Source organism: Entelurus aequoreus, linkage group LG24, assembly GCF_033978785.1.
Source record: "Entelurus aequoreus isolate RoL-2023_Sb linkage group LG24, RoL_Eaeq_v1.1, whole genome shotgun sequence".
NCBI classification, from domain to species: domain Eukaryota; kingdom Metazoa; phylum Chordata; class Actinopteri; order Syngnathiformes; family Syngnathidae; genus Entelurus; species Entelurus aequoreus.
The window spans coordinates 38645717-38670760 of NC_084754.1; the positions used below are offsets into that span (position 1 = coordinate 38645717).

General features: G+C 41.2%; 1 protein-coding gene across 3 annotated transcripts in view; it reads left to right on the forward strand.

The window, feature by feature from the left end:
• prickle1a (prickle homolog 1a) overlaps positions 1-22057 on the forward strand; it is a 119667-nt gene extending 97610 nt beyond the window's left edge. For all 3 annotated transcript variants that reach the window (XM_062035386.1, XM_062035387.1, XM_062035385.1), the window contains exons 2-8: positions 298-508; positions 9442-9555; positions 15636-15773; positions 18324-18527; positions 18627-18813; positions 19719-20585; positions 20651-22057. In XM_062035386.1, the coding sequence (XP_061891370.1) occupies positions 314-508; positions 9442-9555; positions 15636-15773; positions 18324-18527; positions 18627-18813; positions 19719-20585; positions 20651-21480 (2535 nt within the window). In that variant the 5' untranslated portion in view covers positions 298-313 and the 3' untranslated portion in view covers positions 21481-22057. The remainder of the gene's footprint in view (positions 1-297; positions 509-9441; positions 9556-15635; positions 15774-18323; positions 18528-18626; positions 18814-19718; positions 20586-20650) is intronic.
• Positions 22058-25044: the final 2987 nt, after the last annotated feature.

Below are 25044 nucleotides of genomic sequence, written 5' to 3' on the forward strand. Positions count from 1 at the left end.
ACACATCTATACCTTTAGCAGTATAATTTCCAGGAGTTATCTAACCCTCTGAGACACTTACATCATGTGTTGTCTTCATTATAACACTTACATAAGGCTTTTAACTTTTAGCGGCTTCAGACAGATTTGTTTTTTGTATTTTTGGTCCAATATGGCTCTTTTAACATGTTGGGTTGCCGACCACTCCGTTAGGCTCTCAGCAGTTTGTGTTCTTTGTGAGTGACTTCACAGAGTTTTGAAGGCCGGATACAAATGTCATTATCATCACCTCTTCCCCTCCCTCTCTCCTCTGTCTAGTGAGAAGCAGAGTCTGATGAGCCTGGCGGGTGCAACAGTGGTGGCGGCGGCGGGCTATCAGGGCGGAGGGGCGCGCCAGAGAGATTTGATCATGGAGCAGAAAGTCAGCAAACTGACGTCCGGCTTCCAACGCAGTTCCACCTCGGACGACGACTCGGGCTGCGCGCTGGAGGAGTACGCCTGGGTACCGCCCGGTCTTCGCCCTGAGCAGGTGAACAAAGATGCTGCAACCAACTTTGCCGATCATGGAAATGAGGCCTTGGGTTTTAGGGCTATTTGAGGGTTGTCTAAGAATGACCCCTTGACATTTACACTCATGTACGGTATTCACTTTCCCCACATTGGTATGTCACACAGCCTTATTCCAAAATGGAATACATTTATTTTGGTCCTCAAAATTCTACACACAATACCCCATAATGACAATGTGAAACATTTTGTTTTTTTTAATTTGCAAATGTATTAAAAATAAAAAAAACTACAAAATCACATGTACATAAGCATGCACACTGCAAAAACTGAAATCTTAGTAAGATTAAATATCTCAAATAAGGGTGATATTTGCTTATTTTTTGTCTGATAAGATCATTCTTCTCACTAAGCAGATTTTACGTTAGAGTGTTTTACTTGTTTTAAGGGTTTTGGTCCTAAATGATCTCAGTAAGATATTACAGCTTGTTGCTGAGATTTGATGATCTATGTTGAGTAAAACATGCTTGAAACTACAAACCCCGTTTCCATTGTGTTAGATGTAAATATAAAAGGAATACAATGATTTGCAAATAATTTTCAACCCATATTCAGTTGAATATGCTACAAAGACAACATATTTGATGTTCAAACTGATAAAAAAAATTTTTTTGGCAAATAATCATTAACTTTAGAATTTGATGCCAGCAACACGTGCCAAAGAAGTTGGGAAAGGTGGCAATAAATCTGATAAAGTTGAGGAATGCTCATCAAACACTTATTTGGAACATCCCACAGGTGAACAGGCAAATTGGGAACAGGTGGGTGCCATGATTGGGTATAAAAGTAGATTCCATGAAATGCTCAGTCATTCACAAACAAGGATGGGGCGAGGGTCACCACTTTGTCAACAAATGCGTGAGCAAATTGTTGAACAGTTTAAGAAAAACCTTTCTCAACCAGCTATTGCAAGGAATTTAGAGATTTCACCATCTACGGTCCGTAATATCATCAAAGGGTCCAGAGAATCTGGAGAAATAACTGCACGTAAGCAGCTAAGCCCGTGACCTTCGATCCCTCAGGCTGTACTGCATAAACAAGCGACATCAGTGTGTAAAGGATATCACCACATGGACTCAGGAACACTTCAGAAACCCACTGTCAGTAACTACAGTTGGTCGCTACATCTGTAAGTGCAAGTTAAAACTCTCCTATGCAAGACGAAAACCGTTTATCAACAACACCCAGAAACGCCGTCGGCTTCGCTGGGCCTGAGCTCATCTAAGATGGACTGATACAAAGTGGAAAAGTGTTCTGTGGTCTGACGAGTCCACATTTCAAAGAGGAAAAGAGCCATCCGGATTGTTATAGGCGCAAAGTTGAAAAGCCAGCATCTGTGATGGTATGGGGGTGTATTAGTGCCCAGGACATGGGTAACTTACACATCTGTGAAGGCGCCATTAATGCTGAAAGGTACATACAGGTTTTGGAGCAACATATGTTGCCATCCAAGCAACGTTACCATGGACGCCCCTGCTTATTTCAGCAAGACAATGCCAAGCCACGTGTTACATCAATGTGGCTTCATAGTAAAAGAGTGCAGGTACTAGACTGGCCTGTCTGTAGTCCAGACCTGTCTCCCATGGAAAATGTGTGGCGCATTATGAAGCCTAAAATACCACAACAGAGACCCCCGGACTGTTGAACAACTTAAGCTGTACATCAAGCAAGAATCGGAAAGAATTCCTCCTGAGAAGCTTAAAAAATGTGTCTCCTCAGTTCCCAAACGTTTACTGAGTGTTGTTAAAAGGAAAGGCCATGTAACACAGTGGTGAACATGCCCTTTCCCAACTACTTTGGCACGTAATGCAGCCATGAAATTCTAAGTTAATTATTATTTGCAAAAAAAAAATTAAGTTTATGAGTTTGAACATCAAATATGTTGTCTTTGTAGTGCATTCAACTGAATATGGGTTGAAAAGGATTTGCAAATCATTGTATTCCGTTTATATTTACATCTAACACAATTTCCCAACTCATATAGAAACAGGGTTTGTAGAATATCAACTGTTGCAAAGCTGTGTCATCAACACTCACAAGTATAAAACTGCTTTTTTAAAGTAATAATTTTTTATTTCAAGCAGGAAATAAAAAATCATGACCTTGACACAATTGTGTCTCATAATTTAACAGATGACAGCCAAATGGACTTTACTGTTTTATTTTCAATGAAACAATAGAAAACATGTACTCATATAGTAGTACAGTTGGCACAGTACAGTAAACTGACAGTTAATATTTAAACATTTGCCATTTCAAACAATTTTGAACAGAAGTAGTTCATACACATTCAGATAAATTCTTCAAAATTACAATTAAAAAAAAATTGCCCGTGGGCCGGGCTGTAAATATATATATATATATATATATATATATATATATATATATATATATATATATATATATTTATTTTTTTTTTTTTGTATAAGTTTGCTGGTTTCAAGAAATGTAATGCCGAGCGCATATCATTATGTCAAGATAACGGCACTAGCATTTACTTCATTTAAGTATATTTTTCAACATATTGAGCAAAAAGGTCTCATATTTGTTTTTTCTACCAGGAAAAGTGCACTTGTTATTAGTGAGAATATACTTATTTTAAGGTATTTTGGGGTTCATTGAGGTTAGCTAATTTTACTTATTTTGGAAAGTCTCGACAAGCCAAATGTTCTTGTTCTATTGGCAGATCATTTTGCTTAGTTCAAGTAAAATGCCCCTAATTTTTTTTTTTTTTTTTTTAGACACTGACTTTTTGCAGTGCTCAATTATTTGTTGATGCACCTTTGGCTGCAATTACAGCCTCGAGTCTTTTTGAATTCGATGCCACAAGCTTGGCACACCTATCTTTGGGCACTTTCACTCGTTCCTCTTTGCAACACCTCCCAAGCTCCATCAGGTTGGATGGGAAGGGTTGGTTTTCATCCAGGATGTCTCTGTACAATCCTGCATTTATCTTTCTCTCTATCCTGACTAGTCTCCCAGTTTTTGTCGCCGAAAAGCACCCTCACACCATGATGCTGCCACCACCAATGTTTCACAGTAGGGATGGTAACGGCCTGGTTTCCTCCAAACATGACATCTGGTATTCACGCCAAAGACTTCAATCTTTGTCTCATCAGACCAGAGAATGTAGTTTCTCATGGTCTATGGCAAACTTTTTTACTAAGAAATGGCTTCCGTCTGGCCACTCTACCATACAACTTGTGGAGAGAGGTTCTCCTCCCTCCACAGAAGAATCCTGTAGCTCTGACAGAGTGACCATGGTCTCGGTCACCTCCCTGACTAGACTAAGACGAATGCAGCAATGTACAGAGACATGCCGGGTGAAAACCTCCACTTCCCATCCAACCTGATGGAGCTTGAAGGGCGCTGCAAAGAGGAAAGAGAGAAAGTGCCCAAAGATAGGTGTGCCAAACTTGTGGCATCGTATTCAAAAAAAGACTTGAGGCTGTAATTGCTGCCAAAGGTGCATCAACAAAGTGAATACTTATGTACATGTGATTATTTTTGTGTTTTATTTTTTATAAATGTGTAAATACATTTAAAAAAAAGTTTCACATTGTCATTATGGGGTATTGTGTGGACAAAAATGAATTTATTCCATTGTGGAATAAGACTGTAACACAAACAGTGAACCTGTGTGAATACTTTCCGGATGTTCTGTAATTAATTGACGACACAACCAATGGTCAATGAGGTGGGTCGTTGTTCTGGTTGAGGTGTTCTCATGCCAGACTTCCATAAATATTCATATTCAGTTCAAATTATGGTCAACATTTTTCTTAGCCTACACTCAGTTGAGCGCCATTCTTGCGAATTGTGTAAGCAAATGATCCTTCCCTACATACGCTGAATATCCTCTCCATGGAGAATAAAAACAGCAATGACCTCATTCTCATTCCTGACTCGGCCCAGATAAATGATGCTCGGCCAGTTGAGGTCGCAGAGAAATGAAGCGAGCCCTCACGGAAGATCAGAACAACACAATTCAGAAAAGCTCAATCAGCTGAAAGCCAAACTTAGACTGCGTTTACACACTGCAAAAACTGAAATCTAAGTAAGATTAAATACCTCAAATAAGGGTGATATTTGCTTATTTTCTGTCTGATAAGATAATTCTTCTCACTAAGCAGATTTTATGTTAGAGTATTTTACTTGTTTTAAGGGTTTTGGTCCTAAATGATCTCAGTAAGATATTACAGCTTGTTGCTGAGATGTTATGACCTATATTAAGTAAAACATGCTTGAAACTATTTTTGTCCAATTGTCCAAAACACACCCAGCAATGGTGCACAGGAAGGCGGGGAAGAAGAGGGGAAAAGGCGGCCAAAATGGTCAAAAGTCCCAATTTTGTCTAAACTAAAAAGTCCCAAAAATCTTCAAAATACCTACCCAGGTTCGAGTCCCACAAGTCCCGCCGCCGGCCGCGCAAGTCCCAGGATGCCCAAAATGTCCATAACACACCCAGCCGAGTCCCACGGGGAGGGGGGAGAAAAGTGAGAAAAGTCGTCAAAAGTCCCCGAAAATGTTCAAAATACCTACCCAGGTTCAAGTCCCACATGGAGTGCCACAAGTCTTAAGATTGTGGCACTCGAACCCGGGTGTGATTTTTTAACATTTTACAGACTTTTCTCACTTTTCTCCCCGCCTTCCTGTGGGACTTTGCTCGGCGCGTTTTGGACATTTTGGGCATCCCGGCCGGCCGCGGGACTTGTAGGACTCGACTTTTGCCGACTTTTCCAACTTTTATCCCGCCCCCCTCCCCGTGGGACTCGGCTGGGTGTGTTATGGACATTTTGGGCATCCCGGAACTTGCGCGGCCATACACAAGATTTTATGTTAGAGTGTTTTACTTGTTTTAAGGGTTTTGGTCCTAAATGATCTCAGTAAGATATTACAGCTTGTTGCTGAGATGTTATGACCTATATTGAGTAAAACGTGCTTGAAACTATTTTTGTCCAATTGTCCAAAACACACCCAGCAATGGTGCACAGGAAGGCAGGGAAGAAGAGGGGAAAAGGCGGCCAAAATGGTCAAAAGTCCCAATTTTGTCCAAAAGTCCCACGAGTCCCACCGCCGGCCGCACAAGTCCCAGGATGCAAACAAATGTCCAAAACTCACCCAGCAAAGTCCCATGGGGAGGGGGGAGAAAAGTGAGAAAAGTCGTCAAAAGTCCCCGAAAATGTTCAAAATACCTACCCAGGTTCGAGTCCCACAAGTCCCGCCGCCGGCCGCGCAAGTCCCAGGATGCCCAAAATGTCCATAACACACCCAGCCGAGTCCCATGGGGAGGGGGGATAAAAGTTGGATAAGTCGGCAAAAGTCCCAAAAATGTTCAAAATACCTACCCAGGTTCGAGTCCCACATGGAGTGCCACAAGTTTTAAGACTTTTGGCACTCGAACCCGGGTGTGATTTTTGAACATTTTACCGACTTTTCTCACTTTTCTCCCCGCCTTCCCGTGGGTCTTTGCTCGGCGTGTTTTGGACATTTTGGGAATCCCGGCCGGCGGCGGGACTTGTGGGACTCGAACCTGGGTAGGAATTTTTAACATTTTTGGGACTTTTGCCGACTTTTCCAACTTTTACCCCCCCCCCCCCCCCTCCCCATGGGACTCGGCTGGGTGTGTTATGGACATTTTGAGCATCCCAGAACTTGCGCGCCCACACTGCAAAAACTGAAATCTAAGTAAGATTAAATATCTCAAATAAGGGTGATATTTGCTTATTTTCTGTCTGATAAGATAATTCTTCTCACTAAGCAGATTTTATGTTAGAGTGTTTTACTTGTTTTAAGGGTTTTGGTCCTAAATGATTTTAGTAAGATATTACAGCTTGTTGCTGAGATTTGATGACCTATATTGAGTAAAACATGCTTGAAACTAGAACATCAACTGTTGCAAAGCTGTGTCATCAACACTCACAAGTATAAAACTGCTTTTTTAAAGTAATAATTTCTTATTTCCAGCATGAAAAAAAAAAATCATGACTGACACAATTGTGTCTCATAATTCAAACAGATGACAGCCAAATGGACTTTGCTGTTTTATTTCCAATGAAACAATAGAAAATACGTACTCATATAGTAGTACAGTTAGTGAGAATATACTTATTTTAAGCTATTTTTGGGTTCATTGAGGTTAGCTAATTTTACTTGTTTTGGAAAGTCTTGACAAGCCAAATTTTCTTGTTCTATTGGCAGATAATTTTGCTTAGTTCAAGTAAACACTGACTTTTTGCAGTGCAGACAGGATGTGAGGGTTTTCTTCACAAACTGCAGTCTGGTCGAGTCTGCTTGTGATTATCAGAGATCTGTTTTGGAGGACTCGGTGGGTCCAGCATCCTGCTGCTCGCAGGATCGGGAATTGGGGGGCCGACTTTTTAACAAGCCTTTTCCTCCACAAACACAAGCAGGGCTGTTAAGTCGAGCCCGCAGGGCAGCCGGAGTAATGTGGCATGTTTCCTAAACCCGGCTCTCCCCGGTTCCTCTATCTCTGTGTTGAACCACACACATGGACGCCAACAAGGGGATGGAGGAGCCCAATAAATAATACAGGGCTTTTTTTCTTTGGGTCAACTGTAATGTCTTTACTGCACCCGTCATTCTGGGAAAGAAACACATAGCTGAGCCCCCGTGGAGCGGGATGAGGGGTAATAGCAGCATCAAAATGTGCATAATTTATGACGGGGTGGTGGTGATGGGCTTGATTGTCAGGCTAAATTGCTGTCGCTCCCCTTCTTTAGCTGCAGGAAGTCCCCCGACACAGAAGACCAGCACGTCCCACCTCTTTATCTGGCGGGCCGTAATGGCCCATCCCTCATAAAGTTTACTCTCCGAGTGGTCGGCCCCCGAAAAAAGGTCAAAGTGCCACCAAAGACCGGCCGCTTTGTCCTGTCCCTATAGAGACAAGCTTATGATTGTAAAAACTCATTTGACCTGTTGACCCGTTTGGACTTTTTAAGTGACGATTTATGAAGAACCCGCTCCTCCGCTGTCAGTAACTTGGAATAAAGCAAATTTTTTGCACTAACTGTATTACCGATGCCATCATTTCCACTCTTCATCGATGGCACAGCAGTGGAAATGGTAAGCAGCACCAACTTCCTGGGGACGCAGGTAACTGACAATATGACCTGGTCCCAACACAGCAAAAACTGAAATCTAAGTAAGATTAAATATCTCAAATAAGGGTGATATTTGCTTATTTTCTGTCTGATAAGATAATTCTTCTCACTAAGCAGATTTTATGTTAGAGTGTTTTACTTGTTTTAAGTGTTTTGGTCCTAAATGATCTCAGTAAGATATTACAGCTTGTTGCTGAGATTTGATGACCTATATTGAGTAAAACATGCTTGAAACTAGAATATCAACTGTTACAAAGCTGTGTCATCACCACTCAAGTACAAAACTACTTTTTTAATGTAATAATTTCTTATTTAAAAAAATCATGACTTTGACACAATTGTGTCTCATAATTAAAACAGATGACAGCCAAATGGACTTTGCTGTTTTATATTCAATTAAACAACAGAAAATACGTACTCATATAGTAGTACAGTTGGCACAGTACAGTAAACTGACAGTTAATATTTAAAAATTTCACATGTGACATTTCTAACTTTTTTGAACAAAAATAGTTCATGCACATTCAGATAAATTCTTCAAAATTACAATAAAGAAAAATTTGGCTGGGGGCCGGGCTGTATATGTGTATATATATATATATATATATATATGTATATATACGTATATAATCCTCGCGCACTAATTGACTGAAAGAGCACGCACTTGGCGCGATGATGTCATGTTATGGATGGGAAAATGCATTTTTCGACAATATGATTTGCCTGAGAAGCTAGGAGACCCCGAGAGTAACAAGATGTTGCCTTGTTGCCTTTCCATTAAGAAAAATAAACTCGTTTTTAGTATAAGTTTGCTGGTTTCAAGAAATGTAATGCCGAGCGCATATCATTATGTCAAGATAATGGCACTAGCATCTACTTCTTACTTACTTCTTTTCTACCAAGAAAAGTGCACTTGATATTAGTGAGAATATACTTATTTTAAGGTATTTTTGGGTTCATTGAGGTTAGCTAATTTGACTTATTTTGGAAAGTCTCGACAAGCCAAATGTTCTTGTTCTATTGGCAGATAATTTTGCTTAGTTCAGTAAAATACCCCTCATTTTTGTATTTTTTTTTCTTTTTTTTGAACACTGACGTTTTGCAGTGTACACACCGGAGCTCTTGTAAAAAGAGCTCAGCAGCGCATGCACTTTTTGCATTGGATGAAAAGAGCACAGCTCCCTCCATCTATTCTCACCACATTCTACAGAGGCACTGACCAACTGCATCTCTGTCTGGACTGCAGCCTGCAGTGCCTCAGACTGGAAGTTTCTGCAGAGTGGTGAGGACAGCGGAAAAGATCATCAGGACTCCTCTTCCTCCTATCTAGGAAATCGCAAAAAGCCGCTGCCTGACCGGGGCTCAGAAAATCTGTAGTGACTCCTCCCACCCCCACCAAGGACTGTTTTCACTGCTGTACTCTAGAAAGAGGTTCTGCAGCCTCCGTAGCAGAACCTCCAGGTTCTGTAACAGCTTCTTCCCTCAGGCCGTAAGACTCTTGAACGCATCATAATTATCCCCTCAATTCCCCCCAAAATGGATGAACTGGCTGGAATATAAAGACAATATAACATACATCCATAAACCTGGATGCAAATGCAAAAGTGCAATATATTTATCTGTACAGTAATCTACTTATTTATATCTGCACCTTATTGCTTTTTTGTCCTGCACTACCATGAGCTAATGCAACAAAATTCCGTTCTTATCTGTACTGTAAAGTTCAAATTTGAATGACAATAAAAAGTAAGTCTAAGTCTAATTTCCTCAGGTCCAGTTGTACTTCTCCTGCCTGCCCGAGGAGAAGATTCCATACGTCAACAGTCCGGGTGAGAAGTTCCGCATCAAGCAGCTCCTCTATCAGCTGCCACCGCACGACAACGAGGTAAGGCCGAGCACAGTTTCCAAAAACAAGGCCCGGTTCTTGTTCAAATATCGAATGATATTTGGGAAAAATGCCAATAAGCCCTTTGGAAGCATTAAAGATAGGCTGAGTCAATTTAAGATCTTAAATAGATTGTATTTGACATTTTCTCAGCTGTTTAAAATTGATGAAGTAGATAGCAAGTTATGTATGAATTAGAGATGGCCGATAATATCGGACTGCCGATATAATCGGCCGATAAATGCTTTAAAATGTAATATCGGAAATTATCGGTATCGGTTTCAAAAAGTAACATTTATGACTTTTTAAAACGCAGCTGTGTACACAGACATAAGGAGAAGTAACAGTCATACTTGCCAACCCTCCCGAATTTTCCGGGAGACTCCCGAATTTCAGTGCCCCTCCCGAAAATCTCCCGGGGCAACCATTCTCCCGAATTTCTCCCGATTTCCACCCGGACAACAATATTGGGGGCGTGCCTTTAGCGTCCTCTCTCACCTGAAAAGGAGACTAATATATATGTCTCCGTTATCCATAGCTTTATCTATAACCCATAACACGGTGGCCGAATGGATGTAGTCCAGGGGTCACCAACGCGGTGCCCGCGGGCACCAGGTAGCCCGTAAGGACCAGATGAGTAGCCCGCTGGCCTGTTCTAAAAATAGCTCAAATAGCAGCACTTACCAGAAGAGCTGCCTCTATTTTTTAAATTTTATTTATTTACTAGCAAGCTGGTCTCGCTTTGCTTGACATTTTTAGTTCTAAGAGAGACAAAACTCAAATAGAATTTGAAAATCCAAGAAAATATTTTAAAGACTTGGTCTTCACTTGTTTAAATAAATTCATTAATTTTTTTACTTTGCTTTTTATAACTTTCAGAAAGACAATTTTAGAGAAAAAATACAACCTTAAAAATGATTTTAGGAGTTTTAAACACATATATACCTTTTTACCTTTTAAATTCCTACCTCTTCTTTCCTGACAATTTAAATCAATGTTCAAGTAAATTTATTTTTTTTATTGTAAAGAATAATAAATAAATTTTAATTTAATTCTTCATTTTAGCTTCTGTTTTTTCGACGAAGAATATTTGTGAAATATTTCTTCAAACTTATTATGATTAAAATTCAAAAAAATTATTCTGGCAAATTTAGAAAATCTGTAGAATCAAATTTAAATCTTATTTCAAAGTCTTTTGAATTTCTTTTAAAAATTTTGTTCTGGAAAATCTAGAAGAAATAATGATTTGTCTTTGTTAGAAATATAGCTTGGTCCAATTTGTTATATATTCTAACAAAGTGTAGATTGGATTTTAACCTATTTAAAACATGTCATCAAAATTCTAAAATTAATCTTAATCAGGAAAAATTACTAATGATGTTCCATAAATTATTTTTTTAATTTTTTCAAAAAGATTCAAATTAGCTAGTTTTTCCCTTCTTTTTTTCGGTTGAATTTTGAATTTTAAAGAGTCGAAATTGAAGATAAACTATGTTTCAAAATTTAATTGTCATTTTTTTCGTGTTTTCTTCTCTTTTAAACCGTTCAATTAAGTGTGAATATCATTAATTATTAATAATAACATAGAGTTAAAGGTAAATTGAGCAAATTGGCTATTTCTGGCAATTTATTTAAGTGTGTATCAAACTGGTAGCCCTTCGCATTAATCAGTACCCAAGAAGTAGCTCTTGGTTTCAAAAAGGTTGGTGACCCCTGATATGGTCACTCATGAACGGTCAGAGAAGCACAAGGCGGCGGCAACGCAGTATTATGGGCCACCTTGCAAGCAACATCCCATTCTCATTTGCGAATGTTTTCAACAAATCCGTGAGGGATATGTTCCCGGATTCAGAGATCGCTCGCCAGTACTCAAATGGCAGAACAAAGGCTACTCAAAAAGTGAAAGGTAAATGTTTTGTTTTTTTTAAGTAAGCAGCAAGTACAGTACAGTTAGTAGAACAACTGTGTTTTCATTACTGTGTACTGCACTATATATATATATATATATATATATATATATACCACTACTGTTCAAAAGTTTGGGGTCACATTGAAATGTCCTTATTTTTGAAGGAAAAGCACTGTACTTTTCAATGAAGATAACTTTAAACTAGTCTTAACTTTAAAGAAATACACTCTATACATTGCTAATGTGGTAAATGACTATTCTAGCTGCAAATGTCTGGTTTTTGGTGCAATATCTACATAGGTGTATAGAGGCCCATTTCCAGCAACTATCACTCCAGTGTTCTAATGGTACAATGTGTTTGCTCATTGGCTCAGAAGGCAAATTGATGATTAGAAAACCCTTGTGCAATCATGTTCACACATCTGAAAACAGTTTAGCTCGTTACAGAAGCTACAAAACTGACCTTCCTTTGAGCAGATTGAGTTTCTGGAGCATCACATTCGTGGGGTCAATAAACGCTCAAAATGGCCAGAAAAAGAGAACTTTCATCTGAAACTCGACAGTCTATTCTTGTTCTTAGAAATGAAGGCTATTCCACAAAATTGTTTGGGTGACCCCAAACTTTTTAACGGTAGTATATATATATATATATATATATATATATATATATATATATATATATATATATATATATATATATATATATATATATATATATATATACATACATATATATATATATTAAAAATATATATATATATATATATATATATATATATATATATATATATATATATATATATATATATATATATATATATATATATATATATATATAAGAAATACTTTCATTTCAGTGAATTCTAGCTATAAATATACTCCTCCCCCCTTAACCCCGCCCTATATCAAACGATACCGATATATACAGTCGTGGAATTAACTTGTAAATTGTAAATTAAATCGTGATGCCCCGCTGGATGCATTAAACAATGTAACAAGGTTTTCCAAAATAAATCAACTCAAGTTATGGAAAAAAAATGCCAACATGGCACTGCCATTTTTTATTTTTGAAGTCACAAAGTGCATTATTTTTTTTTAACGCGCCTCAAAACAGCAGCTTGGAATTTGGGACATGCTCTCCCTGAGAGAGCATGAGGAGGTTGAGGTGGGCGGGGTTGAGGTAGGGGGTAGCGGGGGGTGTATATTGTAGCATCCCGGAAGAGTTAGTGCTGCAAGGGGTTCTGGGTATTTGTTCTGTTGTGTTTATGTTGTGTTACGGTGCCGATGTTCTCCCGAAATGTGTTTGTCATTCTGGTTTGGTGTGGGTTCACAGTGTGGCGCATATTTGTAACAGTGTTTTGATTGATTGATTGATTGATTGATACTTTTATTAGTAGGTTGCACAGTGAAGTACATATTCCGTACAATTGACCACTAAATGGTAACACCCGAATAAGTTTTTCAACTTGTTTAAGTCGGGGTCCATTAAAGTTAAAGTCGTTTATACGGCCACCCTCACTGTGACCTGTATGGCTGTTGACCAAGTATGCCTTGCATTCACTTGTGTGTGTGAAAAGCCGTAGATGTTATGTGATTGGGCCGGCACACAAAGGCAGTGCCTTTAAGGTTTATTGGCACTCTGTACTTCTCCCTACGTCCGTGTACACAGCGGCGTTTTAAAAAGTCATACATTTTACTTTTTGAAACCGATACCGATAATTTCCGATATTAAATTTTAAAGCATTTATTGGACGACAATATCGGCAGTCCGATATTATCAGACATCTCTAATTATTTTACTAATTTTTTGTCTGGTTTTGTATTTGTTTTGTATCATCCCGAGAGGCGTATAATAAGTTTTTTGGTTCGGTTTGTACTTCATGAAGTTTTGCACTTGTTGTTTTTTTGTGTGTGTGTTTTTTGTTTGTTTTCATTATATTTGGATGTATTTGTTTGGTTTGTATGCTTGTGAATCCGGGCTATCCATGAAGTAAGACTACTTATTATGTTGAAAGGGGCAGGAAATATAAGATTTTCTTCATCCTATTCCTTCTCAAGCAATGGTGTGTAAATATGTGTTTGGTTGCTAAAGTTTAATTGTCTATTGGTCAAAAATGCACATCCATGAGGGAGATGAATGAAAAATGAATGAATGTTATTATTCAATTTGTGTGACTACTTTGTCAAACCGATTCATAACTTTTATGGACAGAATTTGTAGGCGCAGTCAAGGCGTTGAGGGGATCCGGTTTGGTGGCTGCAGGATTAGGTCTCTGCTTTTTGCAGATGATGTGGTCCTGATGGTTTCATCTGGCCAGGATCTTCAGCTCTCACTGGATCGGTTCACAGCCGAGTGTGAAGCGACTGGGAGGAGAATCAGCACCTCCAAGTCCGAGTCCATGGTTCTCGCCCGGAAAAGGGTGGAGTGCCATCTCCGGGTTGGGGAGGAGACCCTGCCCCAAGTGGAGGAGTTCAAGTACCTCGGGGTCTTGTTCACGAGTGAGGGAAGAGTGGATGGTGAGATCGACGGTGCGGCGTCTTCAGTAATGCGGACGCTGTATCGATCCGTTGTGGTGAAGAAGGAGCTGAGCTGGAAGGCAAAGCTCTCAATTTACCGGTCGATCTACATTTCCATCCTCACCTATGGTCATGAGCTTTGGGTTATGACCGCAAGGACAAGATCACGGGTACAAGCGGCCCAAATGAGTTTCCTCCGCCGGGTGGCGGGTCTCTCCCTTAGAGATAGGGTGAGAAGCTCTGTCATCCGGGTGGAGATCAAAGTAAAGCCGCTGCTCCTCCACATGGAGAGGAGCCAGATGAGGTGGTTCGGGCATCTGGTCAGGATGCCACCCGAACGCCTCCCTAGGGAGGTGTTTAGGGCACGTCCGACCGGTAAGAGGCCACGAGGAAGACCCAGGACACGTTGGGAAGACTATGTCTCCTGGCTGGCCTGGGAACGCCTCGGGATCCCCCGGGAAGAGCTGGACGAAGTGGCTGTGGAGAGGGAAGTCTGGGCTTCCCTGCTTAGGCTGCTGCCCCCGCGACCCGACCTCGGATAAGCGGAAGAAGATGGATGGATGGATGTTTGACTACTTTTGGATTGTTTTGTGTCGTGTTTGTTTGTCCTCTCAATTGCTCTGTTGATTTCTATTCTGAATGTTGCTGGTTTGGTTTTGGAATTGTATTATTATGGTATTATTGTGTATTATTTTGTTGGATTGATTAATAATTTAAAAAATCAAATCAAATCAACTTTATTTATAAAGCACATTTAAAATGTACCACAGGGTAGCCAAAGTGCTGTACAATGGGCAGGTTAAAAGATAATACGAGAACCGAGCAAACACAACACAACACAAACAGAACACGATAAAAAATAAATAAATAAAATAAATAAAACATAAAAACATAAAAACAGGTTCACAGCAGGTGTATTATGGAGCGCCATTGCAGGATGGATATCACTCAGTGTTAAAAGCCATGGAGTAAAAGTATGTTTTTAAAAGAGATTTAAAAACAGGAAGAGAGGAGGCTTGTCTAACACTAAGAGGTAGGTCGTTCCAGAGCTTGGGAGCAGCAGCGGCGAAAGCTCTGTCACCTCTAAGCTTCAGCCTTGAGAAAAAGACACAAAAAACAAGGCCCGGTTCTGACGGTCGTCCGCAGCCCACGGAGGGATTGTTGTAGACATGCAGCGTGGGCACAATGGGACTTTTGACTGGATGATGTTTGCTGGGAGCCGCCCTGCCCCTGGTGCTGGATTCCTGTCATGGCCGTGGGTTTTTACAAGGACCGCTCGGCAGGGGGACGAGGGACGGCGAGTGAAAGGGGCTTTATGCGATGCCACCACCGCGCTCCCACTCGGCCGGCTCTTTCCCTTTTGTTGCCCGTCTTCTCCATTTCACTCCAAACAGAGGCCCTTGTTTGCGTAAACGTCTGCTTTGCCTCTTGTTAAGTCCTTGGGAGACATCAAGGGGGCTTGTTGTAAAAAAATCAGGTTCTCAATCGGGGCCAGTGGGGTGGAGATGTATTAGGGGGAGAAGGAAGGGCAAGCCGGGGTCAAGAGTTCCCTTTGTTGGCCTCTCTGCAGCCTAAATTTACAACCTTACAATCCACCTCCGTGTCATTGCCATGCAGCGATGTTAGACCTCAGAATGATCTTCTTCATCCACAGGTCCGTTATTGCCAGTCCCTTGGTGAGGAAGAGACCAAGGAGCTACTTATGTTCAGCATCCAGAGGAAAAAGGAGGCCCTGGGGAGGGGCACGCCCAAAATGTTGCCCCGCAATCGCATGCACTACATTTGTGAGCAGGTATGTCCTTCATCACCTGAAATGTTGCCAATTTAACATACATTTATAGCTGGAAAGTACACCTTTCCGACGGTATAACATATGTGGAGGTTCATAGGCCGGTTCGTCTCGTAATAGACCAAAGCGCCGTACCTATTCAATAGGCCCATTTTTTTGTTTTTCGTGAATAACGTTGCCATGGTAACACAAAATGTTCCCAATTTAGATTTCCGCAATGGGCGCGAACGAGACAGTATAACATATGTGGGGGGTTGCTGGTCAGTTCGTCTCGTAGTGGACGTAAGAGTTTAGGAGAGAAAAACTTAGAATAATAATAAAGTTTGAAGTATGAGCAATAATAATATGGGCTGCAGCAGTCCCATAAAAACAAAGCAAGATTTAGATTTAGTTTCCAGAACAATAATATGAAGAACAATGCAATATTTATATTTAGTTGCCAGAACAATAATATGAAGAACAATGCAAGATTTAGATTTAGTTGCCAGAACAATATGACGAACAATGCAAGATTCAGATTTAGTTGCCAAAATAATAATACGAAGAACAATGCAGGATTTAGATTTAGTTCTCAGAACAATGCAAGATTTAGATTTAGTTGCCAGAATAATGATACGAAAACAAAGCAAGATTTAAATTTAGTTCCCATAACAATAATACGAAGAACAATGCAACATTTAGAATCAATTGCTAGAATAACAATAATACAAAAAACAACGAAATACTTGAGATTTAGTTCTCAGAACAATGCAAGAATTAGATTTAGTTGCCAGAACCATACTACGAAGAACAATGCAAGATTTAGATTTAGTTACCAGAACAATAATATGAAGAACAATGCAAGATTTAGATTTAGTTGCCAGAACAATATGACGAACAATGCAATATTCAGATTTAGTTGCCAGAAAAATAATATGAAGAACGATGCAAAATTTAGATTTATTTGCCAAAATTATAATACGGAGAACAATGCAGGATTTAGATTTAGTTACTAAAACAATAATATGAAGAACAATGCAAGATTTAGATTTAGTTGCCAGAACAATATGACGAACAAAGCAAGATTCAGATTTAGTTGCCAGAAAAATAATATGAAGAACAATGCAAGATTTAGATGTAGTTGCCAAAATAATAATACGAAGAACAATGCAGGATTTAGATTTAGTTCTCAGAACAACAATGCGAGGAACAATGCAAGATTTTGATTTAGTTGCCAGAATAATAATACGAAAACAAAGCAAGATTTAAATTTAGTTCCCAGAACAATACGAAGAACAATGCAATATTTAGATTCAGTTGCTAGAATAAAAATAATACAAAAAACAATGAAATACTTGTGATTTAGTTCTCAGAACAATGCAATAATTAGATGTAGATGTCAGAACCATACTACGAAGAACAATGCGAGATTTAGATTTAGTTACCTGAACAATAATATGAAGAACAATGCAAGATTTAGATTTAGTTGCCAGAACAATATGACGAACAATGCAATATTCAGATTCAGTTGCCAGAAAAATAATATGAAGAACAATGCAAAATTTAGATTTAGTTGCCAAAATGATAATACGAAGAACCATGCAGGATTTAGATTTAGTTCTCAGAACAACAATGCGAGGAATAATGCAAGATTTAGATTTAGTTGCCAGAATAATAATACGAAAACAAAGCAAGATTTATATTTAGTTCCCAGAACAATAATACGAAGAACGATGCAATATTTAGATTCAGTTGCTAGAATAACAATAATACAAAAAACAATGAAATACTTGAGACTTAGTTCTCAGAATAATGCAAGAATTAGATTTAGTTGCCAGAACAACAATACAAAAAAACAACACAAGATTTAGTTGCCAAAACAATAAAAATAGGAAAAACAAAGCAAGATTTAGATTAAGTTGCAGAACGACAATACGAAAAACATTGCAGGGACTAGATTTAGTTGCCAGAACAACAATACAAAAAACAACACAAGATTTAGTTGCCAGAACAATAAAAACAAGATTTAGATTTAGTTGGCAGAATAACGATGATATGAAGAACAAACAATTTGTCAACTTCACTACGTAGCTCAGATGTATTTATTAGCTGAACATATCTTGAACCACATGTTTATTGAACTTAAGTATTATTGTGGCCCCCCGACATCCTTCCATCTTCCTATTGACGTGGCCCTGGGTGGAAGAATCTGCCATAAGTCAACAATTGCATTTTATTACTGGAAGTAGGTTGTTTTCTACTCTACACACACAGTATTACTCTGTCAACCATCAACTTCTAGTCTCCACTGGTACTTGCCAAACATAGTACTGCTGAAATAGCGAGATGAGTCATTTTTAAGACCCGAGCCAAAGTTTTCTCCGCTGAGTGGCTCAGTACAGTGTTCCCCTCAATATTTTACAATGGCCGACCAAGAGGGGCTCATAAAACTTGTCAAAACAGCCTTGATGTTGCTTCCCTTGGAACATTTAGAATACCCGAGATGTCAGCTGTGACCAATGACAGTCGAAACATTTCAGGACGTCCTAATCGCCCGTGTCATTGTGTCCGCAGTGCGGCGAGAGCATCAACGGCGGTGAAATGGCGGTGTTAGCGTCCAGGTCGAGCCCTGGAATGTGCTGGCACCCGGCGTGCTTTGCCTGCTCCACGTGTAGCCAACTGCTGGTGGATTTGATCTACTTCTACCACAACGGCAAGATCCACTGCGGAAGGCACCACGCCGAGCTCCTCAAACCTCGGTGCGCCGCCTGCGACGAGGTACAAAGAAAAGGGTTTTGGGGGGGGGGTGCAATAGGGAGCTTTAACGGGTTTCTGGAAGACACAATATTAAAAACCTCCGCATCTCTTTGCCTTCAGATTATATTCGCTGACGAGTGCACGGAGGCTGAGGGGCGACATTGGCACATGAAGCACTTCTCCTGCTACGAGTGCGAGACCATCCTGGGGGGGCAGCGCTACATCATGAAGGACGGAAGGCCCTACTGTTGTGGCTGCTTCGAGTCTCTGTATGCAGAGTACTGTGAGGCTTGTGGAGAACACATCGGTAAGACTTGAAGTTCCTCTCCAAGTACGCGAGTGCCAACAGAGAGTGTGCTTACAGTGCGTCCTTTGGCAGAAATTACAGCCTCAAGTCTTTTTGAGTACGATGCCACAAGCTTGGCACACCTATCTTTGGGCACTTTCAACCATTCTTCTCTCTAGCTCAATCAGGTTGGATGGGAACCGTTGGTTTTCATCCAGGATGTCTCTGTACAATCCTGCATTTATCTTAGTCTAGTCAGGGAGGTGACCAAGAACCCCATGGTCACTCTGTCAGAGCTACAGCAATCCTCTGTGGAGAGAGGAGAACCTTCCAGAAGGACAATCCACCAATCAGGCTTGTATGGTAGAGTGGTCAGACGAGTTTGCCAAAATGCACCTGAAATACTCTGACCATGAGGAACTAAATTCTCTGGTCTGATGAGACAAAGATTGAAGTCTTTGGCGTGAATGCAAGGCATCCTGTTTGGAGGAAACCAGGCCAATACCATCCCTACAGTGAAGCATTGTGGTGGCAGCATCATGATTTGGAGGTGCTTTTTAGCAGCAGTAACAGGGAGACTAGTCAGGATAGAGAGAAATATGAATGCTAAATACAGAGACATCCTGGATGAAAACCAACACTTCCCATCCAACCGGAGCTGGATAGGTGTTGCAAAGAGGAATGAGCCAAAGTGCCCAAAGATAGGTGTGCCAAGCTTGTGGCATCGTATTTAAAAAGACTCGAGGCTGCAATTGCTGCCAAAGGTGCATCAACTTTGGACATTTTGAAATGGGACTGTAACATAAAATGAAGCGCTGAGTACGTGAATTCCAAATAAAGAAACAACTTGTAGACTTGATCATTACACAACAATACCTGCAGGATGTCTTCTTTTGTGGCTGTCTCAAGAGTTCCCTGTTTTCCAGGTGTTGACAACGCCCAGATGACCTACGAGGGCCTCCACTGGCACGCGACTGAGAGCTGCTTTAGCTGTGCCCAGTGCAAAAGCTCCCTCATGGGCTGCCCCTTCCTGCCCCACCAGGGTCACATCTACTGCTCGAAACCCTGCAGTCTGGGGGAGGACGTGCATGCCTCGGATTCCTCCGACTCAGCCTTCCAGTCGGCGCGCTCCCGGGAGTGTCGTCGCAGCGTCCGCATGGGTAAGAGCAGCCGATCGGCCGATCAGTGCCGACAGTCGCTCCTCTTTTCTCCGGCGGTCAACTACAAGGTTCCTGGATTCAGTGGAAACCCTGACGACACCATGACCAACAAGCTTGCCCATTTGAACTTATCGGACGAGCATTTCTGGAGAGGGCGTGGTGAGGAGACAGAGGCACCTGAAGATCAGGGGGAGGAGTGGGCGGAGCATGAAGACTACATGACTCAGCTACTATTGAAATTTGGGGAAAACGGAGTCTTCAGACAGAGCAATGACTCCAGACCCACAGATTTTTGGGTTGCGGAGAGAGAAGCGAGGTTGAAACAGGACTCCTTCAAAGCCGGTAGCAGCGGTGGAGAAGGAAGGGCAAGTCTGGCCAGCAAGAAGTACCAGGCCGACATGTACTGGGCCCAGTCCCAGGACGGGCTCGGGGATTCCGCCTACGGTAGTCACCCGGGTCCGGCTAGCAGCAGAAAGATCCAAGAGTTGGAGCTAGACCACGGAGCTGGAGCAGGGATGGGAGTTGAGTCGCGGTGGTACGGTGGCTCTTTGGAGTGCATCCCAGACGAATTGAAGAAGACCAATCAGAGTGTCCGAGATTCCATGGACTCACTGGCTCTCTCCAACATTACCGGTGAGAGGTGGCATGATTTACCTTTCCACTATCATCATCTAACTAAATGTATTTCCGTTTGCTAGGCATCTCAGTTGATGGCGACAGCAAAGACAGACCTGTGGTGTACTCCATGCAAGGCTTCCACGACCTGGAGACAGAGGACTGTGAGAAAACCAGCAACATGGGAACACTCAACTCCTCCATGTTACACAGGAGTGCAAGTTCCCTGAAGAGCCTGGCATCCGAGCACGAGGAGGAAGTGGAGGAAAACGTCGCAGAAGAAGCGGCGCAACCTCCAGACGACAGACCCAAGCCACACCTGCCTGCCCTGAGGAGGACACGCTCGCAATCGAGGCAGCAGCAGGTGAAATTCTCAGACGACGTGGTAGACCGTTACGGAGATCCCCCTGTGCGGCAGCCTCCTATGAGTGAACGGACTCGCCGGAGAGCGTTCCACTTTGAGGAGCAGGGTCAGGAGGTTCACTCCGGGGGCCGCAGCCATCATCATCACAGGAGGCGTCGCAGCCGCAAGTCTCGCTCTGACAACGCTCTCAACCTTCTGCCTAAAGAACGGGGCTACAAAGCGGACCATAGGGGGCATCGGCGAGACGAGGCCTTCCGTGGTCCCGCTGGCACCATGTCAGACTACAGGCTTCAGGGCGCCGCCATGGGGAGGTTCCTAGATCTGTGCGGCGAGGATGACGACTGGTGCTCTACTTGCTCGTCCTCTTCTTCGGATTCTGAGGAGGAGGGCTTCTTCCTGGGTCAGCCTATACCTCAGCCCAGGCCACTTAGACACTACTATACTGAAGACTCGCCTAGCACTGTGGCAGCCATGTCCTCCCCTCCTTATGGCCAACGGACTAAATCCAAAAAGAAAGGGCGTAAGGGGAAAAACTGTATTATTTCATAGGCTTTTGTTCCAGAACTGGGTTATTCTCTGCTTTTGTTCACTGTGGTGTGCCTGCCTGTCATATATCATATTTCATTGATAGCTTCTTAGGCATTACAATCTGCTGGTAAATTAGAACAATATTGAGTTCAGAGTAATGCGTATTTATATATATTAAAAAAAACCAAAAAAACAACCTACGTAAGGGTATTAATAACAAATGTATATACTGTATGTTGGTTTTTTTACCCATGGTTTAATGACATGCTCTTGTACAAAAATGGTATTAACATGAACTAATGGTAGTTTTCCCCCCCAGTGAAGGTGGTACTTGATGTATTTTAGCCAGCTTGTGCAGCACGGACTAAAAAAAATATGGTTTTATAAAATGGTTTATTAAAAAAAAAAAAAAAGGTCAAGTTTTAGTGTAAGTCAACAATTTCAATCTGTATAAATGTATAAACTGGAGGATCAAGTTAAGATAGATCATTGTAATAAAATAAATATCATGTCATAATGTGTGCACTCCACTCTTTTCCCCACGCTGCAGAAACTGACATATAAGTAAGATTAAATATCTCAAATAAGGGTGATATTTGCTTATTTTCTGACTGATAAGATCATTCTTCTCACTAAGCAGATTTTATGTTAGAGTGTTTTACTTGTTTTAAGGGTTTTGGTCCTAAATGATCTCAGTAAGATATTACAGCTTGTTGCTGAGATTTGATGACCTATATTGAGTAAAACATGCTTGAAACTAGAACATCAACTGTTGCAAAGCTGTGTCATCAACACTCACAAGAATAAAACTGCTTTTTCAAAGTAATCATTTCTTACTTCAAGCATGAAAAAAAATAATCATGATGCCGAGCACATATCATTATGTCAAGATAATGGCACTGGCATTTACTTAATTTAAGAATATTTTTCTACATATTGAGCAAAAAGGTCTCTTTTTTTTCTACCAAGAAAAGTGCACTTGTTATTAGTGAGAATATACTTATTTTAAAGGCCTACTGAAATGAAATGTTTTTATTTAAACGGGGATAGCAGATCCATTCTATGTGTCATACTTGATCATTTCGCGATATTGCCATATTTTTGCTGAAAGGATTTAGAACGACGACGATAAAGGTCGCAACTTCTGGTTGCTGATAAAAAAAAAAGCCTTGCCTGTACCGGAAGTAGCGTGACGTCACAGGTTGAAAGGCTCCTCACATTTCCCCATTGTTTACACCAGCAGCGAGAGCGATTCGGACTGAAAAGCGACGATTACCCCATTAATTTGAGCCAGGATGAAAGATTCGTGGATGAGGAAAGTGAGAGTGAAGTACTAGAGTGCAGTGCAGGACGCATCTTTTTTCGCTCTGACCGTAACTTAGGTACAAGCTGGCTCATTGGATTCCACACTATATCCTCTTGAAAATGAGAGTCGAGAACGCGAAATAGACATTCACAGTGACTTTTATCTCCACGACAATACATCGGCGAAGCACTTTAGCTACGGAGCTAATGTGATAGCATCGGGCTTAACTGCAGATAGAAACAAAAGAAATAAACCCCTGACTGGAAGGATAGACAGAAAATCAACAATACTATTAAACCATGGACCTGTAACTACACGGTTAATGCTTTCCAGCCTGGCGAAGCTTAACAATGCTGTTGCTAACGACGCCATTGAAGCTAACTTAGCTACGGGACCTCACAGAGCTATGCTAAAAACATTAGCTATCCACCTACGCCAGCCAGCCCTCATCTGCTCATCAACACCCGTGCTCACCTGCGTTCCAGCGATCGACGGAGCGACGAAGGACTTCACCCGATCATCGATGCGGTCGGCGGCTAGCATCGGATAGCGCGTCTGCTATCCAAGTCAAAGTCCTCCTGGTTGTGTTGCTGCAGCCAGCCGCTAATACACCGATCCCACCTACAACTTTCTTCTTTGCAGTCTCCATTGTTCATTAAACAAATTGCAAAAGATTCACCAACACAGATGTCCAGAATACTGTTGAATTTTGCGATGAAAACCGAGCTTTTTGTATTGGATACAATGGGGTCCGAATACTTCCGTTTCAACCATCGATGTCACGCGCATACGTCATCATACATAGACGTTTTCAACTGGAAGTTTTGCGGGAAATTTCAAACTGCACTGATGAAATCTTAACATTGAAACACATGCCAATACGGCCGGGTTAACTTATAAAGTGCAATTTTAAAATTCCCGCCACACTTCCGGTTGAAAATCTCCTTTGGATATGATTTATGCGCGTGACGTCATAAAATGCACGGAAGTGTTTGGGCCCTATTGGACACAATACACAAAGCTCTGTTTTCTTCGACAAAATTCCACAGTATTCTGGACATCTGTGTTGGTGAATCTTTTGCAATTTGTTTAATGAACAATGAAGGCTGCAAAGAAGAAAGTTGTAGGTGGGATCGATCGGTGTCTAAGCGGCTAAGTACAATACTTACAACAAGGACTACTTACCCTGATAGAAGACGCCGCTTGCCGCCAAACCCACGGATGAAGTCCTTCGTCGCGCCGTCGATCGCTGGAACGCAGGTGAGCACGGCTGTTGATGGGAAGATGAGGGCTGGCTGGCGTAGGTGGAGCGCTAATGTTTTATCATAGTTCTGTGAGGTCCGGCTGCTAAGTTGCTAAATTAGCCTTAGCGTCGTTAGCAACAGCATTGTTAAGCCTTACCAGGCTGAGAATTTTTAACCGTGTAGTTACATGTACATGGTTTAATAGTCTTGTTGGTCTTCTGTCTATCCTTCCAGTCAGGGGTTTATTTATTTTGTTTCTATCTTCATTTGAGAACGATGCTATCACGTTAGCTCAGTAGCTAAGTGTGTCACCGATGTATTGTCTTGGAGATAAAAGTCACTTTAAATGTCCATTTCGCATGCTCGACTCTCATTTTCAAGAGGATATAGTATCCGAGGTGGTTTAAAATACAAATCTGTGATCCACAATAGAAAAAGGAGAGTGTGGAATCCAATGAGCCAGCTTGTACCTAAGTTACGGTCAGAGCGAAAAAAGATACGTCCATCACTGCCTCTCAAGTCCCTCACTGTAACGTTCCTCATCTACGAATCTTTCATCCTCGCTCAAATTAATGGGGTAATCGTCACTTTCTCGGTCCGAATCTCTCTCGCTCCATTGTAAACAACGGGGAATTGTGAGGAATACTAGCTCCTGTGACGTCACGCTACTTCCGCTACAGGCAAGGCTTTTTTTTATCAGCGAGCAAAAGCTGCGAACTTTATCGTCGATTTTCTCTACTAAATCCTTTCAGCAAAAATATGGCAATATCGCGAAATGATCAAGTATGACACATAGAATGGATCTGCTATTCCCGTTTAAATAAAAAAAAACATTTCAGTAGGCCTTTAAGGTATTTTTGGGTTCATTGAGGTTAGCTAATTTTACTTGTTTTGGAAAGTCTTGACAAGCTGAATTTTCTTGTTCTATTGGCAGATAATTTTGCTTAGTTCAAATAAAATACCCCTCATTTTTGTATTTTTTTTTTCTTGTTTTGGAACACTGACTTTTTGCAGTGCACCCATGAAAATATACAA